The sequence below is a fragment of the Rhincodon typus genome, chromosome 4 (genome assembly GCF_021869965.1).
Source record: "Rhincodon typus isolate 14 chromosome 4, sRhiTyp1.1, whole genome shotgun sequence".
NCBI classification, from domain to species: Eukaryota; Metazoa; Chordata; class Chondrichthyes; order Orectolobiformes; family Rhincodontidae; genus Rhincodon; species Rhincodon typus.
The window spans coordinates 17,685,537-17,705,227 of record NC_063335.1 but is presented as its reverse complement, the minus strand read 5'-3'; the positions used below and the strand labels follow the sequence as shown (position 1 = coordinate 17,705,227).

General features: G+C 40.0%; 1 protein-coding gene across 4 annotated transcripts in view; it reads right to left on the bottom strand.

Moving 5' to 3' along the window:
- The window catches only part of LOC109915040 (syntabulin-like), an 84,794-nt gene that overhangs the window by 18,452 nt on the left and 46,651 nt on the right, over positions 1 to 19,691 (bottom strand). For 2 of the 4 annotated variants that reach the window (XM_048596265.1, XM_048596267.1), the window contains 3 exons: positions 18,349 to 18,451; positions 15,050 to 15,247; positions 2,885 to 3,037 (listed from right to left, as the gene is read on the bottom strand). In XM_048596265.1, coding sequence (XP_048452222.1) covers positions 2,885 to 3,037; positions 15,050 to 15,247; positions 18,349 to 18,451 — 454 coding nt within the window. The remainder of the gene's footprint in view (positions 1 to 2,884; positions 3,038 to 15,049; positions 15,248 to 18,348; positions 18,452 to 19,691) is intronic. The other 2 variants (XM_048596266.1, XM_048596268.1) reach the window with 2 other exon arrangements.

Below are 19,691 nucleotides of genomic sequence, written 5' to 3'. Positions count from 1 at the left end.
TCCTTTGAACCTCCGAGCTCCCTGCTTGATCATAATGGGGAATAGGCCGGGTCATGAAGTTACAGAATGTGACAATACAATTCTGCGGCTACTGATGACACACAACACCTCACAGTTGTCCAAATTATTAGAGATAGTAAGAACTGCCGACGCTGGAGTCAAAGATAACACTGTGGAGCTGGAGTAACACAGCAGGTTCCTCCAGCTCCACACTGTGTTATGTCCAAGTTATTAGATCTCTTTGAGGTCTGTTCCATTTAGCACGGTGGTAGTGCCACACAACATGTTGGACTGTATCCTCAATGTGAGGATGGAACATTGTCTTCACAAAACTGTATTGTGGCCACTCCTACTGATTCTATCATGGACACACACATCTGTGACAGATAGCCTGATGAGGATTATGTCATTTGGGTTTTTCCCTCTTATTGATTCCCTCACTACTTACCAGGGACCCAGGCCAACAACTAGGTCCCTTTAGAATTAGGCCAGCTCAGTCAGTATGGTGCTAGCGAGGCACTCTTGGCGATGGACACTGATGTCTCCCACACTGAGTACATTCTGTGCCATTGCCACCCTCAGTGCTTCCTCCAAGTGATGTTCAATGTGGAGGATCACTGATTCATTAGCTTGGATTACCAATTCAGGTGACATGACCACAATACCACCAACTCCTTGAGGAGAGTTTGCAAGACTTTACAGTTAGAATTATTTTGAATAAGCAAAACTTACAAGTTGAGGGAAGACATGTAAATTCATGGTGGTATGATAACATGTTGCTACGTTAAGATTCAGACTCAATGGGGTCAAAAGAAACCAACAGAAAGAGGCACTCAAACAGAAGGTAAGGAGAGAGGACAGAGAAGGGTGAATTATAAGAGGTAGAAGCAAGTGTTTGAACTTAGACAGAAGACAGACAGGAAGCAGAGAGGCATAAGATTTAGAGGAAGAAGCAAATGAGTTTACAAGAGAGTAAAGTAGTGGAAGCACTGATTCAGACTGAAAGGAAACAGCAGAAGCTCAGGTTCACGAAAGACAGAAAAACAGCAGGAATTTGGCTTTCGAGTTCAGGACACAGCAGGGGCTTGGAAGAAAGAAAGACGGGGGGGGGGGGAAGAGAGAGAGAGAGAGAGAGAAGTAGCAAGAGACAGGGAGAAAGCAGTGGGAGTACAAATTCTGACTCGGAAAGAAAGAAGCAGCAGGAGCTAGAACAGAGAGAGAAAAAGAGGGGAAACAACCAGAACTTTGACTCAAAAAAGGGAAATAGCAGAAGCTGGTTAAAGTAGGGACTTGGATTTAGAGAAAGAATATATAGTGGGAACTTAGATCCAGAAAGACTTAACATGGGTTTCTCAGATACAGATAAAGTGGCTGTAGTGGAAACTGCATTCAGAAAAAGAGATGAAATAGCTAAAGATCAATTCTTGAGAGGAACGTAACAAACTGACCTCTACTTCAAGGAAGGGAAAGAATCAGACAAAGGATTCACGCTACAGGAGCTCAGACTAAAGTTGGAGACCGGAGGAGGAAGCAGGTGTAACCTGTAACTAAAAATGTAGACTAAAAGGGAGTGATGAAAGTGAGGACACTGACCTACTTAAGATTAAAGGATCAGATAAGAGGAAGGAAGATAGGAAAAAAGTGTTAATCAGCAAAAATGAATGAAGATAATAACCTTCATGGTGTTTGTTGGAGCAAATATCTATGTCAGTGAATATATGCAGTACTTGTTAATGTCCCTTATTTTGGTAGACTGTTAAAAAAAAAGGGCAATAAATTTGACACTTTCTAACAATTCTGCCGTCACTGATTTCTGTTCTCAAGATGTGACTGCAGCATTTTACATTTCTACCTCTCTGAAATGATGATGCAACATTCTGAGACTTCTCCTGCTTGATGCATTCCCAGACTCACTTCTGCATGTATTGAGTAAATCCTAAATTCCTATCCCAAGAACACACCCTATGTTTGGTATCACTCCTCCTTTCCCACTTTAACAAAGGTTGTCTCACATTTCGGACATATACTTGGCCAGGAAGCAATTCCATTGATAGCACCAACATTTGATGGAAAAGTATAAGGCATCATAACTGTGTGTAGTGTGTAGTGTGGTGTCTGTGTCTGTCTGTGTGTGAGAGACATGAATTATTCAAGAAAATATGTTTATTTCTCAACAAACTTAAGTTCCAGCACATACCACTAACACTAGAACATAAGGTTAAGATAAATAATTCTTACAATTAGGTGATGGGGAATGAAGAGTAGGGAGGAGGTCTGAAAAAACAACATAAATGCCTGTTGTTCTCATATCTCTTTAAACCTCCAGACCTGCAATGGCACATATACAGAAATAAGTTACTCCACATTTTCAACTTAATGCTCAAATTACCTGGCCCAGAGGTTGAATGAGATATGTTTAGAGAGGGGGAATAATGATGAGTATACTCATCCAAAAACAGATAAAGCACAAGGCAGCAATGATACAACAAAAGTGACCCCAAACTCTCAACAGTCTTCAATCTGAAGCAGTAATTTTTAGATTCCATGGTGATCACTTTAACAGCTACACATAACCTGTTCAGTGTGGGTAGCTTTGCCAACTGTGATATCCACCTTAGGTTTTTTTTTTTAAGATCACAATCTATCTGAAATTTCAAAATTAATTTCAGTTTGATCATCATTGGCTATAATATGCAAATTGGATAACTAAAGAAAAAATGATGATATGAATTCAATGGGATCTACAGCTGTGTTTTCCAACATTTGTCACACTTGATGCCTTATCTGCTCACCACAGGTTTTTACTTAGGAAAGGATAGGCAAGTTTGACACCAAAATCTAAGTTGAATGTAAACAACTTAGTTGTTAGAATTAAAATAATTACCACCTCTCTTGAAGGTTGCTTTCAGAATCCTTTAGTTTTGTCCTCAGATGTCTAATGGTAACCTCCTTTTGCTGTAGTGGAGTCAAGTACTGGTCCGGGTTTGGGGGTTTAATGCCATGATTATCACTGCAAGAAGAGTATTTACCAGATCGCCTGGAAAATGCAGATAATGACAGTAAAAGGAAAGAAGAGAATGAGTTATTGAAGCCCAGGTGAACAAAACAATTGAAGGATTCAAAAGAGAAAATCTCATTTTTATTGAACAGATAAAAATAATAATGGGTTGCAAAGAGTTCTAATCAATATACAACTTATTTTGCATCTTCTTCTACAAATTGAGTTGAATATTTTAAGTGGTTCCCAATGATATTATGGCATATTCTGAGGGTACAATTTGAAGTTTACTGTAAGACAACTGAGTTAACAGAAACCAGTAACTCAGTCATTCAGGGCAGTTCCCAGGTCCTGTCATTTGGACTGTAAATTTTCATTCATCTTGCTCAAATGGTTGAGTTCAGTTTCTTGTCTGAACTGAATGCTGCGAGCAGTCTTAAAATAAATAAGTACTATGGGTCAGCCATCCTGTTCACTGTTTTATTCACCCAGAAGTTGAAGCTACTTACATTGCTATTTATTTTTAGTAATTCCCTCTGAAAAGTCAGTGAAAAGAGGAAAAAAGAGACAAAGTAGCTATGTAGGATTGCACGTGCTTAATTTATAAAAGATAGCTATATTCATAAACCACAGATTTCTACTATAACTACATAATAAAAACAAAACTGATCTATTCTATTTAAGCAATATACAAAGATTGCTCTCATGTGATACTTCAATAATTGATCTACATAAGTGGATTGCTCATCTAGATCCTGTGCTTACTGTTCTCTGGCCTCAATATGAACAGGGACAGATTATGTTTAAAGGACAGTAGTTAAGTTTTGGTTGGGAAACCTAGAGTAAGCCACAGGGCCAAGTAGATGCAATCCAAAGCCTCAAAGCAGGAGATGGCAGAAGGGATATTTCAGGGCTTGATTCCAGACCATAAGGCCTTTGTATCAGGGCCAGTCAGGGAAAGAGCTCATACACCTCCAACTAAAAAGCTGGACCATAGAGGCATTTAATAGCTTCACATCCTTTGAATTGATGGACTCTCCCTGGCCTGAGGAATCTAACTGGTTAGAATTTAACTTGTCTAGCAGATTAAGACAGAGCTTGCCAGTCTTGTTGTGATATTTAAATTGCCAGCCTGTCTCAGAGTCTTTCATTAAACCTGGGAGTGGGCAAGTTGAAGGAACAGAGCTGGATGAACACAGCAGCAGGAAGGCTGACGTTTCAGGCCTAGACCTTCTTCAGAAATGGGGGAGGGGAAGGGGGTTCTGAAATAAATAGGGAGAGAGGGGGAGGTGGATAGAACATGGATAGAGGAGAAGATAGGTGGAGAGGAAACAGACAGGTCAAAGAGGCAGGGATGGAGCCAGTAAAAGGTGAGTGTAGGTGGGGAGTTAGGGAGGTGATAGGTCAGTCCAGGGAGGATGGACAGGTCAAGGGGGCGGGATGAGATTAGTAGGTAGGAGATAGGGGTGCGGCTTGACGTGGGAGGAGGGGGTAGGTGGGAGGAAGAACAGGTTAGGGAGGCAGGGACGAGCTGGGCTGGTTTTGGGATGCGGTAGGTGGAGGGGAGATTTTGAAGCTTGTGAAATCCACATTGATACCATTGGGCTGCAGGGTTTCCAAGCGGAATAGGAGTTGCTGTTCCTCCAACCTTCGGGTGGCATCGTTGTGGCACTGCAGGAGGCCCAGGATGGACATGTCGTCTGAGGAATGGGAGGGGCAGTTGAAATGGTTCGCGACTGGGAGGTGCAGTTGTTTATTGCGAACCAAGCGTAGGTGTTCTGCGAAGCGGTCCCCGAGCCTCCGCTTGGTTTCCCTGATGTAGAGGAGGCCACAACGGGTACAGCGGATGCAGTATACCACATTGGCAGATGTGCAGGTGAACATCTGCTTGATGTGGAAAGTCTTCTTAGGGTCTGGGATGGGGGTGAGGGAGGAGGTATGGGAGGAGGTGTGGGGGCAGGTGTAGCACTTCCTGCGGTTGCAGGGAAAAGTGCCGGGTGTGGTGGGGCTGGAGGGGAGTGTGGAGCGGACAAGGGAGTCATGGAGAGAGTGGTCCCTCCGGAAAGCAGATAAGGGTGGGGAGGGAAAAATGTCTTTGGTGGTGGGGTCAGATTGCAGATGGCGGAAGTGTCGGAGGATAATGCGTTGGATCCGGAAGGTTGGTGGGGTGGTACGTGAGGACGAGGGGGATTCTTTTTTGGTTGTTATTGCGGGGACGGGATGTGAGGGATGAGTTGTGGGAAATGCAGGAGACACGGTGGAGGGCGTTCTCGACCACTGCGGGGGCGGGGGCGGAGGCGGAGTTGCAGTCCTTGAAAATTCTCCCCTCCCCCTACCACATCCCAAAACCAGTCCAGCTCGTCCCCACCTCCCTAACCTGTTCTTCCTCCCACCTATTCCCTCCTCCCACCTCAAGCCGCACCCCCATCTCCTACCTACTAACCTCATCCCACCCCCTTGACCTGTCCGTCCTCCCTGGACTGACCTATCTCCTCCCCAACTCCCCACCTACACTCACCTTTACTGGCTCCATCCCCGCCTCTTTGACCTGTTTGTTTCCTCTCCACCTATCTTCTCCTCTATCCATCTTCTATCCGCCTCTCCCTATTTATTTCAGAACCCCCTTCCCCTTCCCCACCTCTGAAGAAGGGTCTAGGCCCGAAATGTCAGCCTTCCTGCTCCTATGATGCTGCTTGGCTTGTGTTCATCCAGCCCTGCACCTTGTTGTCTCGGATTCTCCAGCATCTGCAGTTCCTACTATCTGATTCAAGTTGAAGGAACATTGGGATTGCTTTTGAGATTTTAAGACTTTTAACCTAACCCGATTCCAACCCACACATTTCGCGTGGTGAAATGCAGCCCACAGTCCTTGGCTTTCTTTGGGTAAACCCCATCCTTTTGTGTCAATTCCTACCATATGAGCACAATAACATTTTATTCTAGAATCCCTGTGCCATATTCACTGTAGCAATTGTGTTTTATTCTTGCTTCCATGTTGAAATACAGCCCACAAGTGCTCAATTTTCAAATTCTCATGGTCAAAACTCACATTAGCCTATTCTACTCCATTTTTCTTACCAGCTACCGCGCTACAATCCTCAAAGACCTTTGCTTTCATTCAATTCTGGTCTTTGGTACATTCTCGCTATCCCACCACCGACAATCATTACTTCAGCTGTCTTGGCTATAAGCTTAGGAATTCCCTCCTTAAAAGCTCTCTATGTTGCCACTGCTCGCACTCCTTTAAGATCCTCTTTTAGTCAAGTGTGCTAATACCTTCTTTTCCAGCTTGTTGTCTTTGTTTTATTATGGTCCCATGAAGCATCTTAGGATTTTTTGCTTTTCAGCGATGCACACAGTTTTGTTCAGTATATCATTGCGGCACAGCACAGCTCAAGCATTTGCTCAGTGATGGGATAGAAAAAGGTAGGCTTTGTGAATACCAATTTCTACCCAAACATCCATAATACTGTGTACAATCCCTTGAAGCAAACATCCAATCTCTGGATTAATATTCTTTAAAGTCTCAATGATTTCGCTTTCTCTTTAAAAAAAAAAGTCTTGTCACAAGAAATGATTCAAAGGAAGGTGGTTTCATTCTGGGACACAATTTCCTAGTAGTCACTAAAATGTTATTGCGACTGTTTTCTTAAATTTCAAGGATACAAAAAGAGTCATCAGTTTGCAAATATTTCAAACAAAACAATAAACATTTTATAATGCAGGATGTGACTGTTCCGCCATCATGTATACGTGCTTACTCTGAATAAGTGCAAAGTTAATTCACAGTCCTGCAGTACTTTTAATTCATTATCTTCGATTCTTTTTCTTTATCTGTTCGTAGGATATGGGCGTCATTGGCTATGTCAGCATTTACTGTTCTGAGTTCTGAAGAAGGGTCACTGTAACTGAAACATTAACTCTACTCTGACTCTCTACAAATGCTGCCAGACCTGCTAAGTTTTTCCAACCTTTTTTGATTTTCGTTTTCAGCATCTATTGCCCATTCCAGACAGCAGTTGAGTCAACCATATTGCTGTGGGTCTACAATCACATGTAGTCCAGACTCTTAAAGATGGCATCTTTCCTTCCCTAAAAGATATTAGTGAACTAGATAGGTTTTTAATGACAATTGACAACAGTCTCATGGTAATTCATTATCCATCCACCCTTAAAAGATGCCTCAACTTGTCCCTAAAGCAAAACATTCCATATTCAGCACAAGAAAATTAATTAATTCTAAACTCTCTCTTTGCTCTCTTAATAACAATTGTAAAGAGGGCACAGCTGGTCAGTACAACCGAAGTTCAGTGGAATCAAAAATAAGTGGTTGGGGATGAGGAGCCAATCACACACACTGCTCAGTTTTTCTTAAAATTGAATCAGAAAAAAAAAACTCAATTCATTCTTAATAATAGGAATAGGAAGAAATTATAATTCAGAGTTATACCAATCACAATAAGGAAACTTATTTACAACTGGAACACACTGCAGAGTTATGAAGATATCAGTTTATCAACCCCACTGGTCTCAGATGATAATTCTGCACTGTTGCAATGGATTGATTCAGTAATAGCTGTGTACCTATGGATTCATATCTCCTGCAGACCTGATTGCAGCATGCAGTGGTTTTCAGTTTTTTGTGATAACAGTAGCACGTAGTGTTTGACACAAACTTTAAAAATAGGAAACAGGAAAAAAAGCACTCCAGAATGTGACATTTGTGTGCCTGAGTGCAGCTACAATGATTAGTTCAAAAACAGTCATTTTTGGATTTTAAAGAGGAAAGTCAGACACAACAGCCATTATCCAGCAATATATTACACTACTCTAATTAAGGTTTACATAAAATTGTGCTAAATTTCTTTCAACAAAAAACCTTCAGAATATAAGGACAGGTTTTCATTATTCGTTACAGCAAACAAAGTTATTAAATGACCTTCACAATTTAAGTTCCCTTCATCATTATAACTACTGGCCTTCCACACAGACTTTAATACAGAACTAATGAAATCTATGATAAGTTCCTAACCGTAAAGTAATTAAAATCTTGCCCATGTACAAAGCGACACTTAGGTTTACATCCAGGCATCCTGTTTACACATTGCATTCTTTTAATACTGCAATTATTACCCCACAAATGACAGAAAGCACATTATTAGACACAGCATACATCTCATAATTCATCTATTTTAATATTCAAATATGACTAAATAGCAAATATGTGCTTCTACGAATTGTGCAGCACAAAATGAGTGACAGAAATAAGACTTGTGACAGCAATTCAGTAAAATTCACATTTCAGCACAAATCCACACAAGTCCTCCAGAAGCATAAGAAATGTTAAAATTATTGGTATTATTGCTTGCTTGTCATAGTATAATATTTTCTGCTTTCTCAGCTGAAAGGAGAGATCAATAACAGTAATGGAGAGGAATTAGACCCAGAATAAATTAGAAATAAAACACATATAAACATCTGTTGTGCAGGTGCTGCAATAAAAATTAAACCTAGGGCAAAACCTAAAAAAATCAACAGGCAATTGTCATGGAATTGTTCATAATGTCAGCACTTTGTTCTATGTATAGACCACTGCAGGCAAGCTGAGGGTTGAGAATAGACATCAGACAAAAGGCTAGCAGTTGCCAGTTCGACTGAATTGAGTTAGGATTTGGCTGTCATTTTGTCAAGTGTGTATGGAAAGAAACATGGTTCCTTTTGTTTACAGAGGTAATTACAGTCAGCTGTAGCAAAAGCAGTAATTGGTGACAACTGCCAAGGCTTGCCTGAAAAGACTCATTAAAAAAATCAATTAAACAACTCCTTCCAGACATGAATTCAGTTGTTTTCATAGCACTGCCCATAATTTGTTCACTTACAAAAATGTGCCTGAAGCCATTGGTTTTGAATAATTTGTGGCTTGTGATACAAGTTTGAGACCAGGTCGTCAAACCAAACTTACACAAAGGCAAACTTCTACACCAGAGACCTGCAATAATGATTCATAAATTGTTTATCATTTACTTTTACTGCAATGGTTGAAACTTGTTTTTTTTCCAAACTGTAAATGTGTTCATAATTTTTTATTTGTTTCAGTTCATTAAATATCCTTTCTCCTTTAAACCTTCCATCAGACACCATTACCTGATTCTTCGAATTTATTGTGAGATATATAACAGTTACTAGGGCTAAGAGTTTACACATGCTTCAAAATGCATAACCTTTTTTTCTAGGTATACATGAGAAAAGTATTAACACCGAGAACGGAACAATGAACATTTGAGGCATCTCGTCCAGTTTACCAAGTTATCTATGGCACAGCACAGTTATAGATATTCTTAATCAACCTCATTCACTCATGTGTTACACATCTCTACTGCAGATTAGAATTGAACTCAATCCTTCTGGCCTAGAGGTAGGTACACTACCACTGTGCCACAATGTCCAATGGCATAGTTACATGATTAATGGTGTACAGCATCACCACAGGAAAAGCTTTTTCACAATTATGCCTTTTTTTAAGCTCTCACATATAACGTCTAATTGAGACCATGAATAATGTTAATTAATTAAGGGTAGGTTTGTGCTCTAGGCCTTAATCCATTGAAAACTGTATTGAAACTGTGTAAACTCATTTCACAGCCTCTTTCAGCAAACAAACTAAATACCATCCTTTTAGTTTGGGATAGATTCAAAATTGATTCCAGAAGTCAAGATCAGCGTTTAATCTACAACAGAACTCACCCTTTCCGGACACACACTATTCACATAGTTTTAGATTTTTTTTTTCTCTAGATATAGTACAAAGTCAAATATCAATCTATTGTAGGTAAAATTATTTATTCAAATTTACACGTGCATATTTGGTCTCTGACAATAAGAGTTTTAAGTTTGACTACTTAATGATAAGCATGTTGGCATTAAATGTCAATGCTACTAGAATTTTAAAAACATGTACTAAAAAAGAAAATCAAGCCCATTCAAGGCTACTTGGAAACAGCAGATCTTTGGGACTAATCGGAGACTTTATTTTTCAAAGACCTGGCACAGGGACCAGGGAAAAATGGCCTTGATACTTTCCTATTAATTTTTATATGATAACACAATTTAAGAAGTGGACTTATTGCAAAATGTAGGCTTGCATAGCATTACCATTTTAATTCAGAACTTTCCTTGTAATTTCAACTTTTCCCTATCTGTAGCTCTACTTCATTTTGCTGATGTAACTGTAGTTTAACATTAAACCACACTGGTCAGGGAAAGGAGGGTGTAACTGTGAGTGAAGCAGAGAAGAGGATCCAGAGAAAAAGAAGTTCAAAACCCCCAGCTTTTGCAACCATTCAACTGGTTTCAGGTTTGATCAGCCTGTTTGGTGGGGAGTGCAGGTTGCAGAGTCAATTAGCTATCTGACCATTGCACAGTGGGATAGGAAGACATTCAAGTGGTGGGGAGCTATAAGGGATATAGTGGCTGTAGGGGTCAGTCTAACTGGTTGGATTAACACTGTTCCCTGCAACAAGGAGAGAGAGATTCCAGATGGCTGTGTTGCCTACCCAGTGTCAGACTTAGGGCCACCTGGGCAGGAACTTGGAACGTTAAGGGGAGGATTCAGTTGCCATGACCCATCTTCGTAATGACACAGGCAGAGGATCTGCTTACACAGTATGAGAAACTAGGCATCAAACTGAACAGCAGAATCTCAAGGGTAATAATCTCTGGATTACTAAGTGAGCCACTTGCTAAGTGGCAGAGGACATGTTAGGTTCATGAGATGAATGTATGGTGTGGGAGAAGTGATTTCTGATTCACAGGGCACTCATCTTAAAATTGGCAGAAGTGGGGAATGGTCTGTACTAAACCTTGCTGGGGCCAATGATTTATCAAACTATATAATTAGGGAATTGGAGAGGGCTTTAAATTAATCAATGTGGATGAAGGATCAAGCTCAAGTAGATTTAGTGAATCAACGGATAGAGTCAAGGTAAGACAGTAAAATAATAATATGGAAAATGGAGGTCAGAGTATTGCAGGTAGGGATAGAGAGAATAAACCAGGAATACACCAATAATCAAGGCTACATATTGCAAAAGTAACAAAACACAAAACTAAAGGCTCTATGTTAATGTACATCGCATTCATAAGTAAATTATTTGATAGTGGCCTGAAAAGAGGTAGTCAGTGAAATAGCTGGTGAGGGTTTTAATTTCCAAAACTCATTAGATTCAGGGAAAGTCCTTTCTATTTGAAAATAGCTTATGTAATTCCTTCAATCAAAAAGGGATCAAAGCAGAAAACAGGAAAACACAGGCCAGTTGGATTAATGTCTGTCACAGGGAAAATGTTGGAAGTGGTTAGTAAAGACATTACAACAGGGTACTTGGATAAGTTCAAGGTAATCAGGCAGAGCCAACACATTTTTAATCAAAAGGAAATCATGTTTAACAAATTCACTGGAGTTATCTGAAGAAGTAATGTCTGCTGTAGATAAACTGGAACCAGTGGATATCCAGAAGGTTTCCACAAGATACTTAATAAAGGTACCACATCAAAGATCATTGGAAAATAAAAGCTCATGGTGTATTGGCATAGATACCAGATTGGCTTGCTAACAGGAAGCAGAGAGTAGGAATAGGTAGGCTTTTTTTTCAGACTGGCAGGATGTCACAGAGGTCGGTGCTAGGGCCTCAAACTCTGTACAATTTATAGAAACAATTTGGATGAAGGGATCGAAGCTACGACAACTAGATATGCCCATGACAAGGTAAACTTTATCCTGCACAAATAATACAGTAAAGACAAATCTGATTGGCTTTGTGTAAATTATATGCCTAGCATGCAGTCAAGAAGTTATCATGACACTGCTGGTAAGCATTTCAATAGATCATTTCCTAAGTCTCCACCATATAAATCCTACTGCCTACACCATTAAGCCAATTCATTCTTACCTTAAAAGATGCACGAAAAGGAATGCTTTTCAAGGCTCCAAAACAAGGCAGTGGGCCACAGCCATCTTGGGCTTACCAGCCCTTGCACTATTGGTCCTCCCCTGGATTCACCCATCTGCCAGTGGCCTTGTTCCGTTCAGAATGACAATTCTGAAAACAGTAGGGGATGATTTTGTATGGGGGTTTGCCTACTCGGGCATCGTGACTTCACAGCAAGTCCCAGTGAAACTTTCTTTCTCGACAGGAACAGTTCTTACATTTCTGAGATTCCTGTTGCTCTTCTGTCAATACTGCAGTGGAAAATTAGGATAATGCAGTTGGAAATTCAGTGGAAAATTGGGAGAATGCAGCGGTTAATTCACCCCCTTGTGTTAGTGCAGATGCCAACTAGGATTTCTCTGATTGCTAATGATTCTCAGCTTGTGAACTGAAAGGAGTGTTTGCAAGACAGCAGTATGGGACAATTTCAGATAACAAACATGCCAATTGTCAAGATACCTGTAAACCCATAGGTTCTATGTCATAAAATGTTCTGGAATTATGGGAAAAACACTTGATAAAATTCCTAAGCAATAAGCAAAAGCCAAAAGTTAGTATCTCATTCTATTAGTTTTGGCTGTAGAAGCGGTATCTGAGAAATTTTCAATGGCACTTTTGGATTTATATTTAGGTTCAATAGCCAAAATGACATGTAATTTGTTTTCTGACTTTTATTCAGATTGTGGACTAATAGGGACAGGTCAGGTATTTGTTGTAATCATGGTTGGTCTCAGACTAGGAATCCCAGAAAAAATGTGAAATAAAAGACATTCACTCTAAAGGAATGGAAATAGAAGATCTCTAGTTGATTTAAACGGTTTAATCTACACTCAAGATATTTTGTTTCTTTAATTCTCCAATGAAGTTTAGCAAGGCCTTTGACAAGGTACCACATGGTAGGTTGTTGTGTAAGGTTAAATCTCTTGGGATTCAGGGAGACCTAGCCAAGTAGATACAAATTGGCTGGAAGGTATTAGACAGAGGGTGGTGGTAAAGGGTTGTTTTTCAAACTGGAGGCCTGTGACCAGCAGTGTGCCACATGGATTGAATGATTTGAATGAGAGTTTAGGAGGTATGGTTAATAAATTAATTTTCAGGTGACACCAAGGCTGGTGGTATGGTGGACAGTGAAGGTTATCTGGGAATACAGCAAGATCTTGATCAACTGGGCCAATGGGCTGAGGAATGACAGATGGAATTTAAGTTTAATTAGATAAATGCAAAGTGTTGCATTTTGGTAGGTCAAACCAGGGCAGGACTTCTTTCTATAGCAGGGCGACCAGAACTGCATGCAGTACTCCAAATGTGGCCTTACAAACATCTTGTACAGCTACAATAAGATATCTGGAACTGGGTGCAAGAGGTAGTGGTGGAGGCAAGTGCAATTTTGTCATTTAAGAAACATTTTGAGAGGTACATGGTTGGGACAGGTATGGAGGGGTATGGACCAAACACAGGCAAATGGGACTAGATTAATTGTGAAAACTGGGCAGGATGGACAAATTGGGCCAAAGGGCCTGTTTTCAGCTGTAAACCTCTAAGACTCTATGAGAAGTCCATAGCTGAGAGAAGAGAACATAATTGCAGCTGTACATTAATGAACAACTATAAACCTAAGGGTTTATATAGCATGGGAGTAAGAGAAAATATGCAATAACATCATTCTGCAACATCACAATGCTTCAACGTATTGGCCGAGCATGTGGTTTTCCTAAGAAATCAAGTTAGACTTTACTTCCACTGTCTTTGAGATTGCATAAAGTAAACGAAAGAATGTGATTTCCAAGTTGTTCAAGAATTTTACCATTCCGTTGCTTAAATATTAATTTTGTCATTCACAGACAAATTCATTATAATTCACTTACAACCTAACATTTACATAATTAGCTCAGAGGATGTTCATCTCAAATGTTTAGTGCCTTAGCATTTGCAATCATTGAGTACAATGACAGAAAGATCTGTAACTGTATATGTCATGCAGAATCATTAAATGAATTAGCACAAAAGTTGGCCATTTAGCCTATCCAGCACCAGCTCTTTGGAAGGGTTATCTAATTAGTCCTAATATCCTACTCTTACAAACCAATTCCCTTCAAAACTAATGACTGAATCTGCTTCCAAGTCTTTTCAATCAATGGGTGCCAGATCGTAATAACTCAGTCCTCATCATGCTTCTGTTATTTTTGCCAATTACATTACTATCAACTAAGCTTCAGAGAATCACATGTGGGAAGGGTTATCAAAAGAGTTAGGGGATGGTTGGACCTGTTAAAGGGTAATCAAAAGCATCAGGGAGAGATGAGAAGTCAGGAGTGAATGGAGTTGTTGGGAGGGTAGAGCCTCCAATCAAAAGCAGGGAGTGAAGCAGGTGGACTGAATCCAGCAGATAAGAAAATAGAGTTACCAACTGGATAAAGACATCTTTGCCTTCCTTCAGTTGTTGGACTTCCAGAGGCCAGCCAGAGTTAAATTTAAAATGATTCTTAAAAAAAGGCATGCAGCTTCACCATAATATTTCAAGTATCATAACATCTTGTGGGAACTCTGTCTTTATTCCAACTCTGTTAACACTGGAAGAGGGCAGTTGGGTTCAAGATTCAGATTTTTAGTATTTTATCTTCTAACAAATCCAAATCTGCCCATTTTCCATAGAATGCATGCATTACATCAACTAGCCTTCTCAATGTATCGTACCATCTTCAGAGACCTGTGTAATTACACTTCCAAATCTCTCTGTTAAACAATCCATTGAAAACTGTTTGATTTTTATTTCCACATTCAGGAAAAGAAGGAATATCTTCTTACAGCTTATTTATCATAATAAGCAATGAAATTAACAGAATAGCTAAAATTATGCTTCATTCTTTAGAATATTGACTGTACACCACTGAATAAATACGTCTATTTAAAATATAAATTGGTTAGTCAAGGGTTTTGTCAAAGTCAAATATTCAAACTTGAATACTTAAACAGAATTTATGCATGAAACATAGAGGCAGAGTACTTCTGACCAGCAAAATGAAAGGAAGTAATTCTGTCAATTTCCTACCAGCTTTCATTGGTATACCTGATAGTTGGGCTGCTGTCGCTGCCTTTATATGAACCAGAGTTACTGCTACTGCTGCGAGATGAAGCTCCATAGGTATCGCGAATGGTGGCTGTATTTCTATACACTGCTGATGGTGGATCTTTCTCTCGAGCTATAGTTGGGCTCCCCGACTGCTTGAGGCCACTTGAAGTATTACCTCTCCCGTGAACACCACGGCTGACAATTTGAGAAGAAGTTATTTTTACATCAATAACTTATTAAAGCATAGATTAAGTTCATGCTACATAACACAAAATATGCAATCTCAATCAGTAACTTTTCCAACACTGGAAATAAATCTATGACCTCAAGAGAAAGTTTGCATTGCTCTGTGATCAAGAATACACATAGAGCATTCTTTAAAGGGAAATCCACAAGAGCTATTAAGGAGAAGTTTTACAACAAAACAAAAAGCAGAATACAATACAATGTCACATAACACACTTTCATTAAGCATCATAGTTAGTTCAATAACACCTTTGTGTAGCTCAGAACACAATTACTTTATGAAGGTTAAAAGCAGGTGACCATACTCTGTTGATAAAAGATAAGATGATTATGCAATATGCCTCCATGCTATTATTGCACCACTGAGTTGACTAGAATCCAGCCCTTTGTTGTGTTCTGACCCAGGCTAACATCCAAATCATTCATCTTTTTTCTTTATAGACACTGGTAGATCTGTTGTATTTCCTAACATTTGCAATTTAATCAATAATAGTCATTCCTGTCAACAGAGTTTCAGCAACTGATGGGGAAATGTTGTTCACAGCCTACATTTACATTGTTGCTAGAATGTGTGTTCATAATGCCACTTCTCAGGAAATATTCAGTATAACATCCACTTCCAGACAACTTATGATGAGTGTCCTAAAATGCACAAGACAATGTAACAATTGATGACCAATGCACCATGGACCCTTCCTCTCTTTGTTTATTTCCCAGCTTCCTTCCCCCTCCCTATTTCTGAAGGGTCCCGACCTGAAAAGTCAACTTTCCTGCCCCTCCGACGCTGCCTGGCCTGTTGTGTTCCTCCAACCCAACACTATGTTGTCTCTGACTCCAGCATCTACAATTCTTGCTATCTCTATCCAAACGTATGTGCTCACTTTCAAACGTTTACAATAGTCAATCCATCACATGATTGTACATTATTGTATCATATTGCCTTGTCCAAACATTTTAATTTCAGCCATTGAATTACTCCTTTCTTAAGTTAGTCATGACACACTGCCAGCTTAAATGCAAAATTCTTAGTCTTTTATCATTAACGTATTAACTATGATACATAACTGACATTATAAATTGTTTATATATAGATATACAACTGTAATTTTGGTTCTATTGAAATTTCTCACCGTAAATGCATTAGTACACAATATATATTTCAAACTGGTAAAGGAAATTACAAAAAAAAGCCTCTGTTACAGATTTTTGTGAACATCTTAACATGTTTATTGTTAGTAACTTGAGCTAATTTCTTTCGACAAAGCAAGAGGGGAACAGGGTGCCAAATAAGCATAATGGTCAGTCACTTGTAATAAAAACTATTTAATTTTTCTTTGATTCTTGGCCTGGATATTACATGCTTCCATTGGGTGTATTTTTAGTGTGGGGGAGAAGTCTGTCAGAATTGGGGGTAGGAGGATGGTACATCTGTATGGAGCAAAAGTTACTGGACAGCCAACAGGCCTGCCTCGCAGCTACAAAGTACTGAAAAGGGGGCAGAATATGTAAGAAAATTGGGCTGGTAAAGGGGTCGTTAGCTCAGCTGGCTGAACGGCTGATTTGTGATGCACAGTGTTACCAACAATGTGGGTTCAAATCCTGCACCAGCTGAGGTTACCACAAAGGACTCTCCTTCCTGACCCATCATCAGAGGTGTGGTGACCCTTAGGTTAAACCACCACCAGTCATCTCATTCTAAAGAGAGAGAGCCAGACTATGGTGAAAGAAAAACGCTCAGCTCGCTAGCCTACCCTAATCACACCAGACCTGAGCTCATTGCACAGTACGCAGCGTGGAGGCTGATGCCAAAATATGCCACCCATCCACCATATGTAAATAAATAGTTAAAAGTTCAACCGAGTCCAATAATACCCAGCCAATACTATAATTTCAAGCCCATGGTGAGTGGACAGTTGGCTTAAAGATTTTTAAATGGTTACGTGGGATGGGTGGGGGTGTATTCATTTCAGAGGGTGCACTTTGTCTGTTTAGGGCACCTCTTCAGAAAATAGTACACCAATCCACATATACTTCAAGAACCGCACACCAGCTCTCTCGTGCCATACCCTTTTTTGATAGGATTGAGGGTAAGCCCCCAAAGCCAAAGACCCCCAACTTACTTGGACCTCTTTTGTGAGCCTGCCTGCAATCCCACTCTGGAGCTGTATGGTTGCTGGCTCTGTTGTAACTCCCAGCTATTCAGATTGTCCAGTAGTTCCAGAAGATGAGTATCTTGCCAATGAGGAACAGAAGTCCCATTCACTTTATAGCTACTGGGCAGGCTTGTTCCCTCTTGTTGGCTCGCCACCAACTTTTCTTCCACAGGGATGTGCTAACCTCCAGCTTCTAAAACCCCTGTCTGATAAATTTCTGCCCCTGGAATCTCAACCCTGATCGTACCTTACACGGGTAAGTTGAAAATTAGTTTTAGAATTTATAAAAAGTGACACCACAGACAAATTTTGATATATCCAAAATCAGGGAATGGTTCATTGTTGAAACTTTAAAGTTTTATAAGTTACTTAGTTAAGAAACACTATGGAGCCAAGTTTTAGTTTGGTGGAAAGTTTGACCTGTTACTCTCTGCACACCAAGCATCCTGAATGCTCTGATAATATTTGGAAACAGTAGAAGCTGGGCACAACTCCACACAGTGATGAATCAAAATTCTGGCACAACTCTAAACAGCTAGATGTACAGAACACTCCTTTCAATTTTCTCAAAGTTAAAGTGCACACTGAGTACACGTCATCTGATGTGTGTGAGTAAAGGGTCGGGGATCCTGGGGAGGGAGAGCACACTGCAAGTAATCCTACCTTCTACATCAACTTAATTTCTCATAAAGCTGCAGGCAATCATCTACATAAAATTCCCAAAAAAATCATCCATTCATTAGGTGGCCAAACAGACATTGCAACAAGATCCCCGGGAAAATGGATGCTTTGTATATGATTGTTGCAGATCTTTATTTTCTTCTTCGATTTCAATAAGCTTGTGGTGTATTGACCATGCAACACCGCAGTAATTTTTACAAAGTTAATAAGGCTTACCTGCGGGAAGCCGAGCTCCGCTTACTACCTGTACTGGACATAAGACCTTCAGGGGCTGAGATGCTGCCTGTGCTACTGGAGGAACTAAAGTCAGCTTCACTGCCTGCACACAAGAACAAATTGTATTTTTTAAAAAAAAAAGAAATCACAGGTCAACAAAAAGTGCACAATGTCTTCTATTATCACAAGTTCTGCTGTTGGTTTTCCTGTATTTGGGGAAATCTCAGGAGCCAGCACACACGTAGCGCAATAGGTTAGCCATAAACCAGGAAAACTTACGTGTATACATGTAGACATGGTGCTTCCACACAATTCCTATTGCACTCTCTGGTAAATCAAAGCTAAATTGACAATTGTTAAATAAGTCAGAACTGAAAACAAATTTTTAAGACGTCAAACGAAGTGAAGCTAATTGAATAGTACACACTGCTATACTTTCAGGTTACAGACATTCTCCATGGCTGAACAAAACTGGCTACAACTTTTCAAAATGATTCAGCAAAAGCTGCTTTGGCCTAAGCTGCCATCAGCAGTGAGACACAATTAATTCTGTTTAGTGGAGATCAGCTCTAATTATGTAAACGGATCATGTTAAGGTGTACCCTTCATCGTGTGTATTTGCATACACTGTGCAGTATATCCTCTGTCCCAGGGTGATCATTGCTTTCAGCCATTCTACTTGCTGAATATCAGATTTGATGAGGTTATTCTTCTGTAACATTACCCAGCTTCTTATTGTCTCCTGCAACATGGACCAGAAAAATTACATCAAATCCATCACAGGGAAGTTTTCTTCTACTTAGATCTTAGGTTTTTTTGGTCCAACCCAAACAGAAAGCTGTTTTTAAAGAAGCTAAATATATGGTACAGCAAATCCACATCTTTAAGAATCAACCTCCTAAACGCTTAACAGAACATGTCCAGACTTGAAAGGCAGCCACTAGGGTTTATGTTTTATTGTGGAATTAATTATGATATGCCAGACTATAAATTTCAGGGAGGAGAGGATGTTGCAAATGGAGTTGGATTGAAAGGGAAGAATCACTTTTCTCAGCCCATACTTCCTGCTCACCAAGAGATGGGTATTTTAAGCTAAGCCACTTTCACACTGGTATCGGGAGATAGTAGGAACTGCCGATGCTGGAGTCTGAGATAATAAGGTATAGAGCTGAATGAACACAGCAGGCCAGGCAGCATCAGAGGAGCAGGAAAGCTGACGTTTTGGGTCTGGACCCTTCTTCAGAAAGTTTTTTGAAAGAAGGGTTCAGACCCGAAACGTCAGCTTTCCTACTCCTCTGATGCTGCCTGGCCTGCTATATTCATCCAGCTCTACACCTTATTAT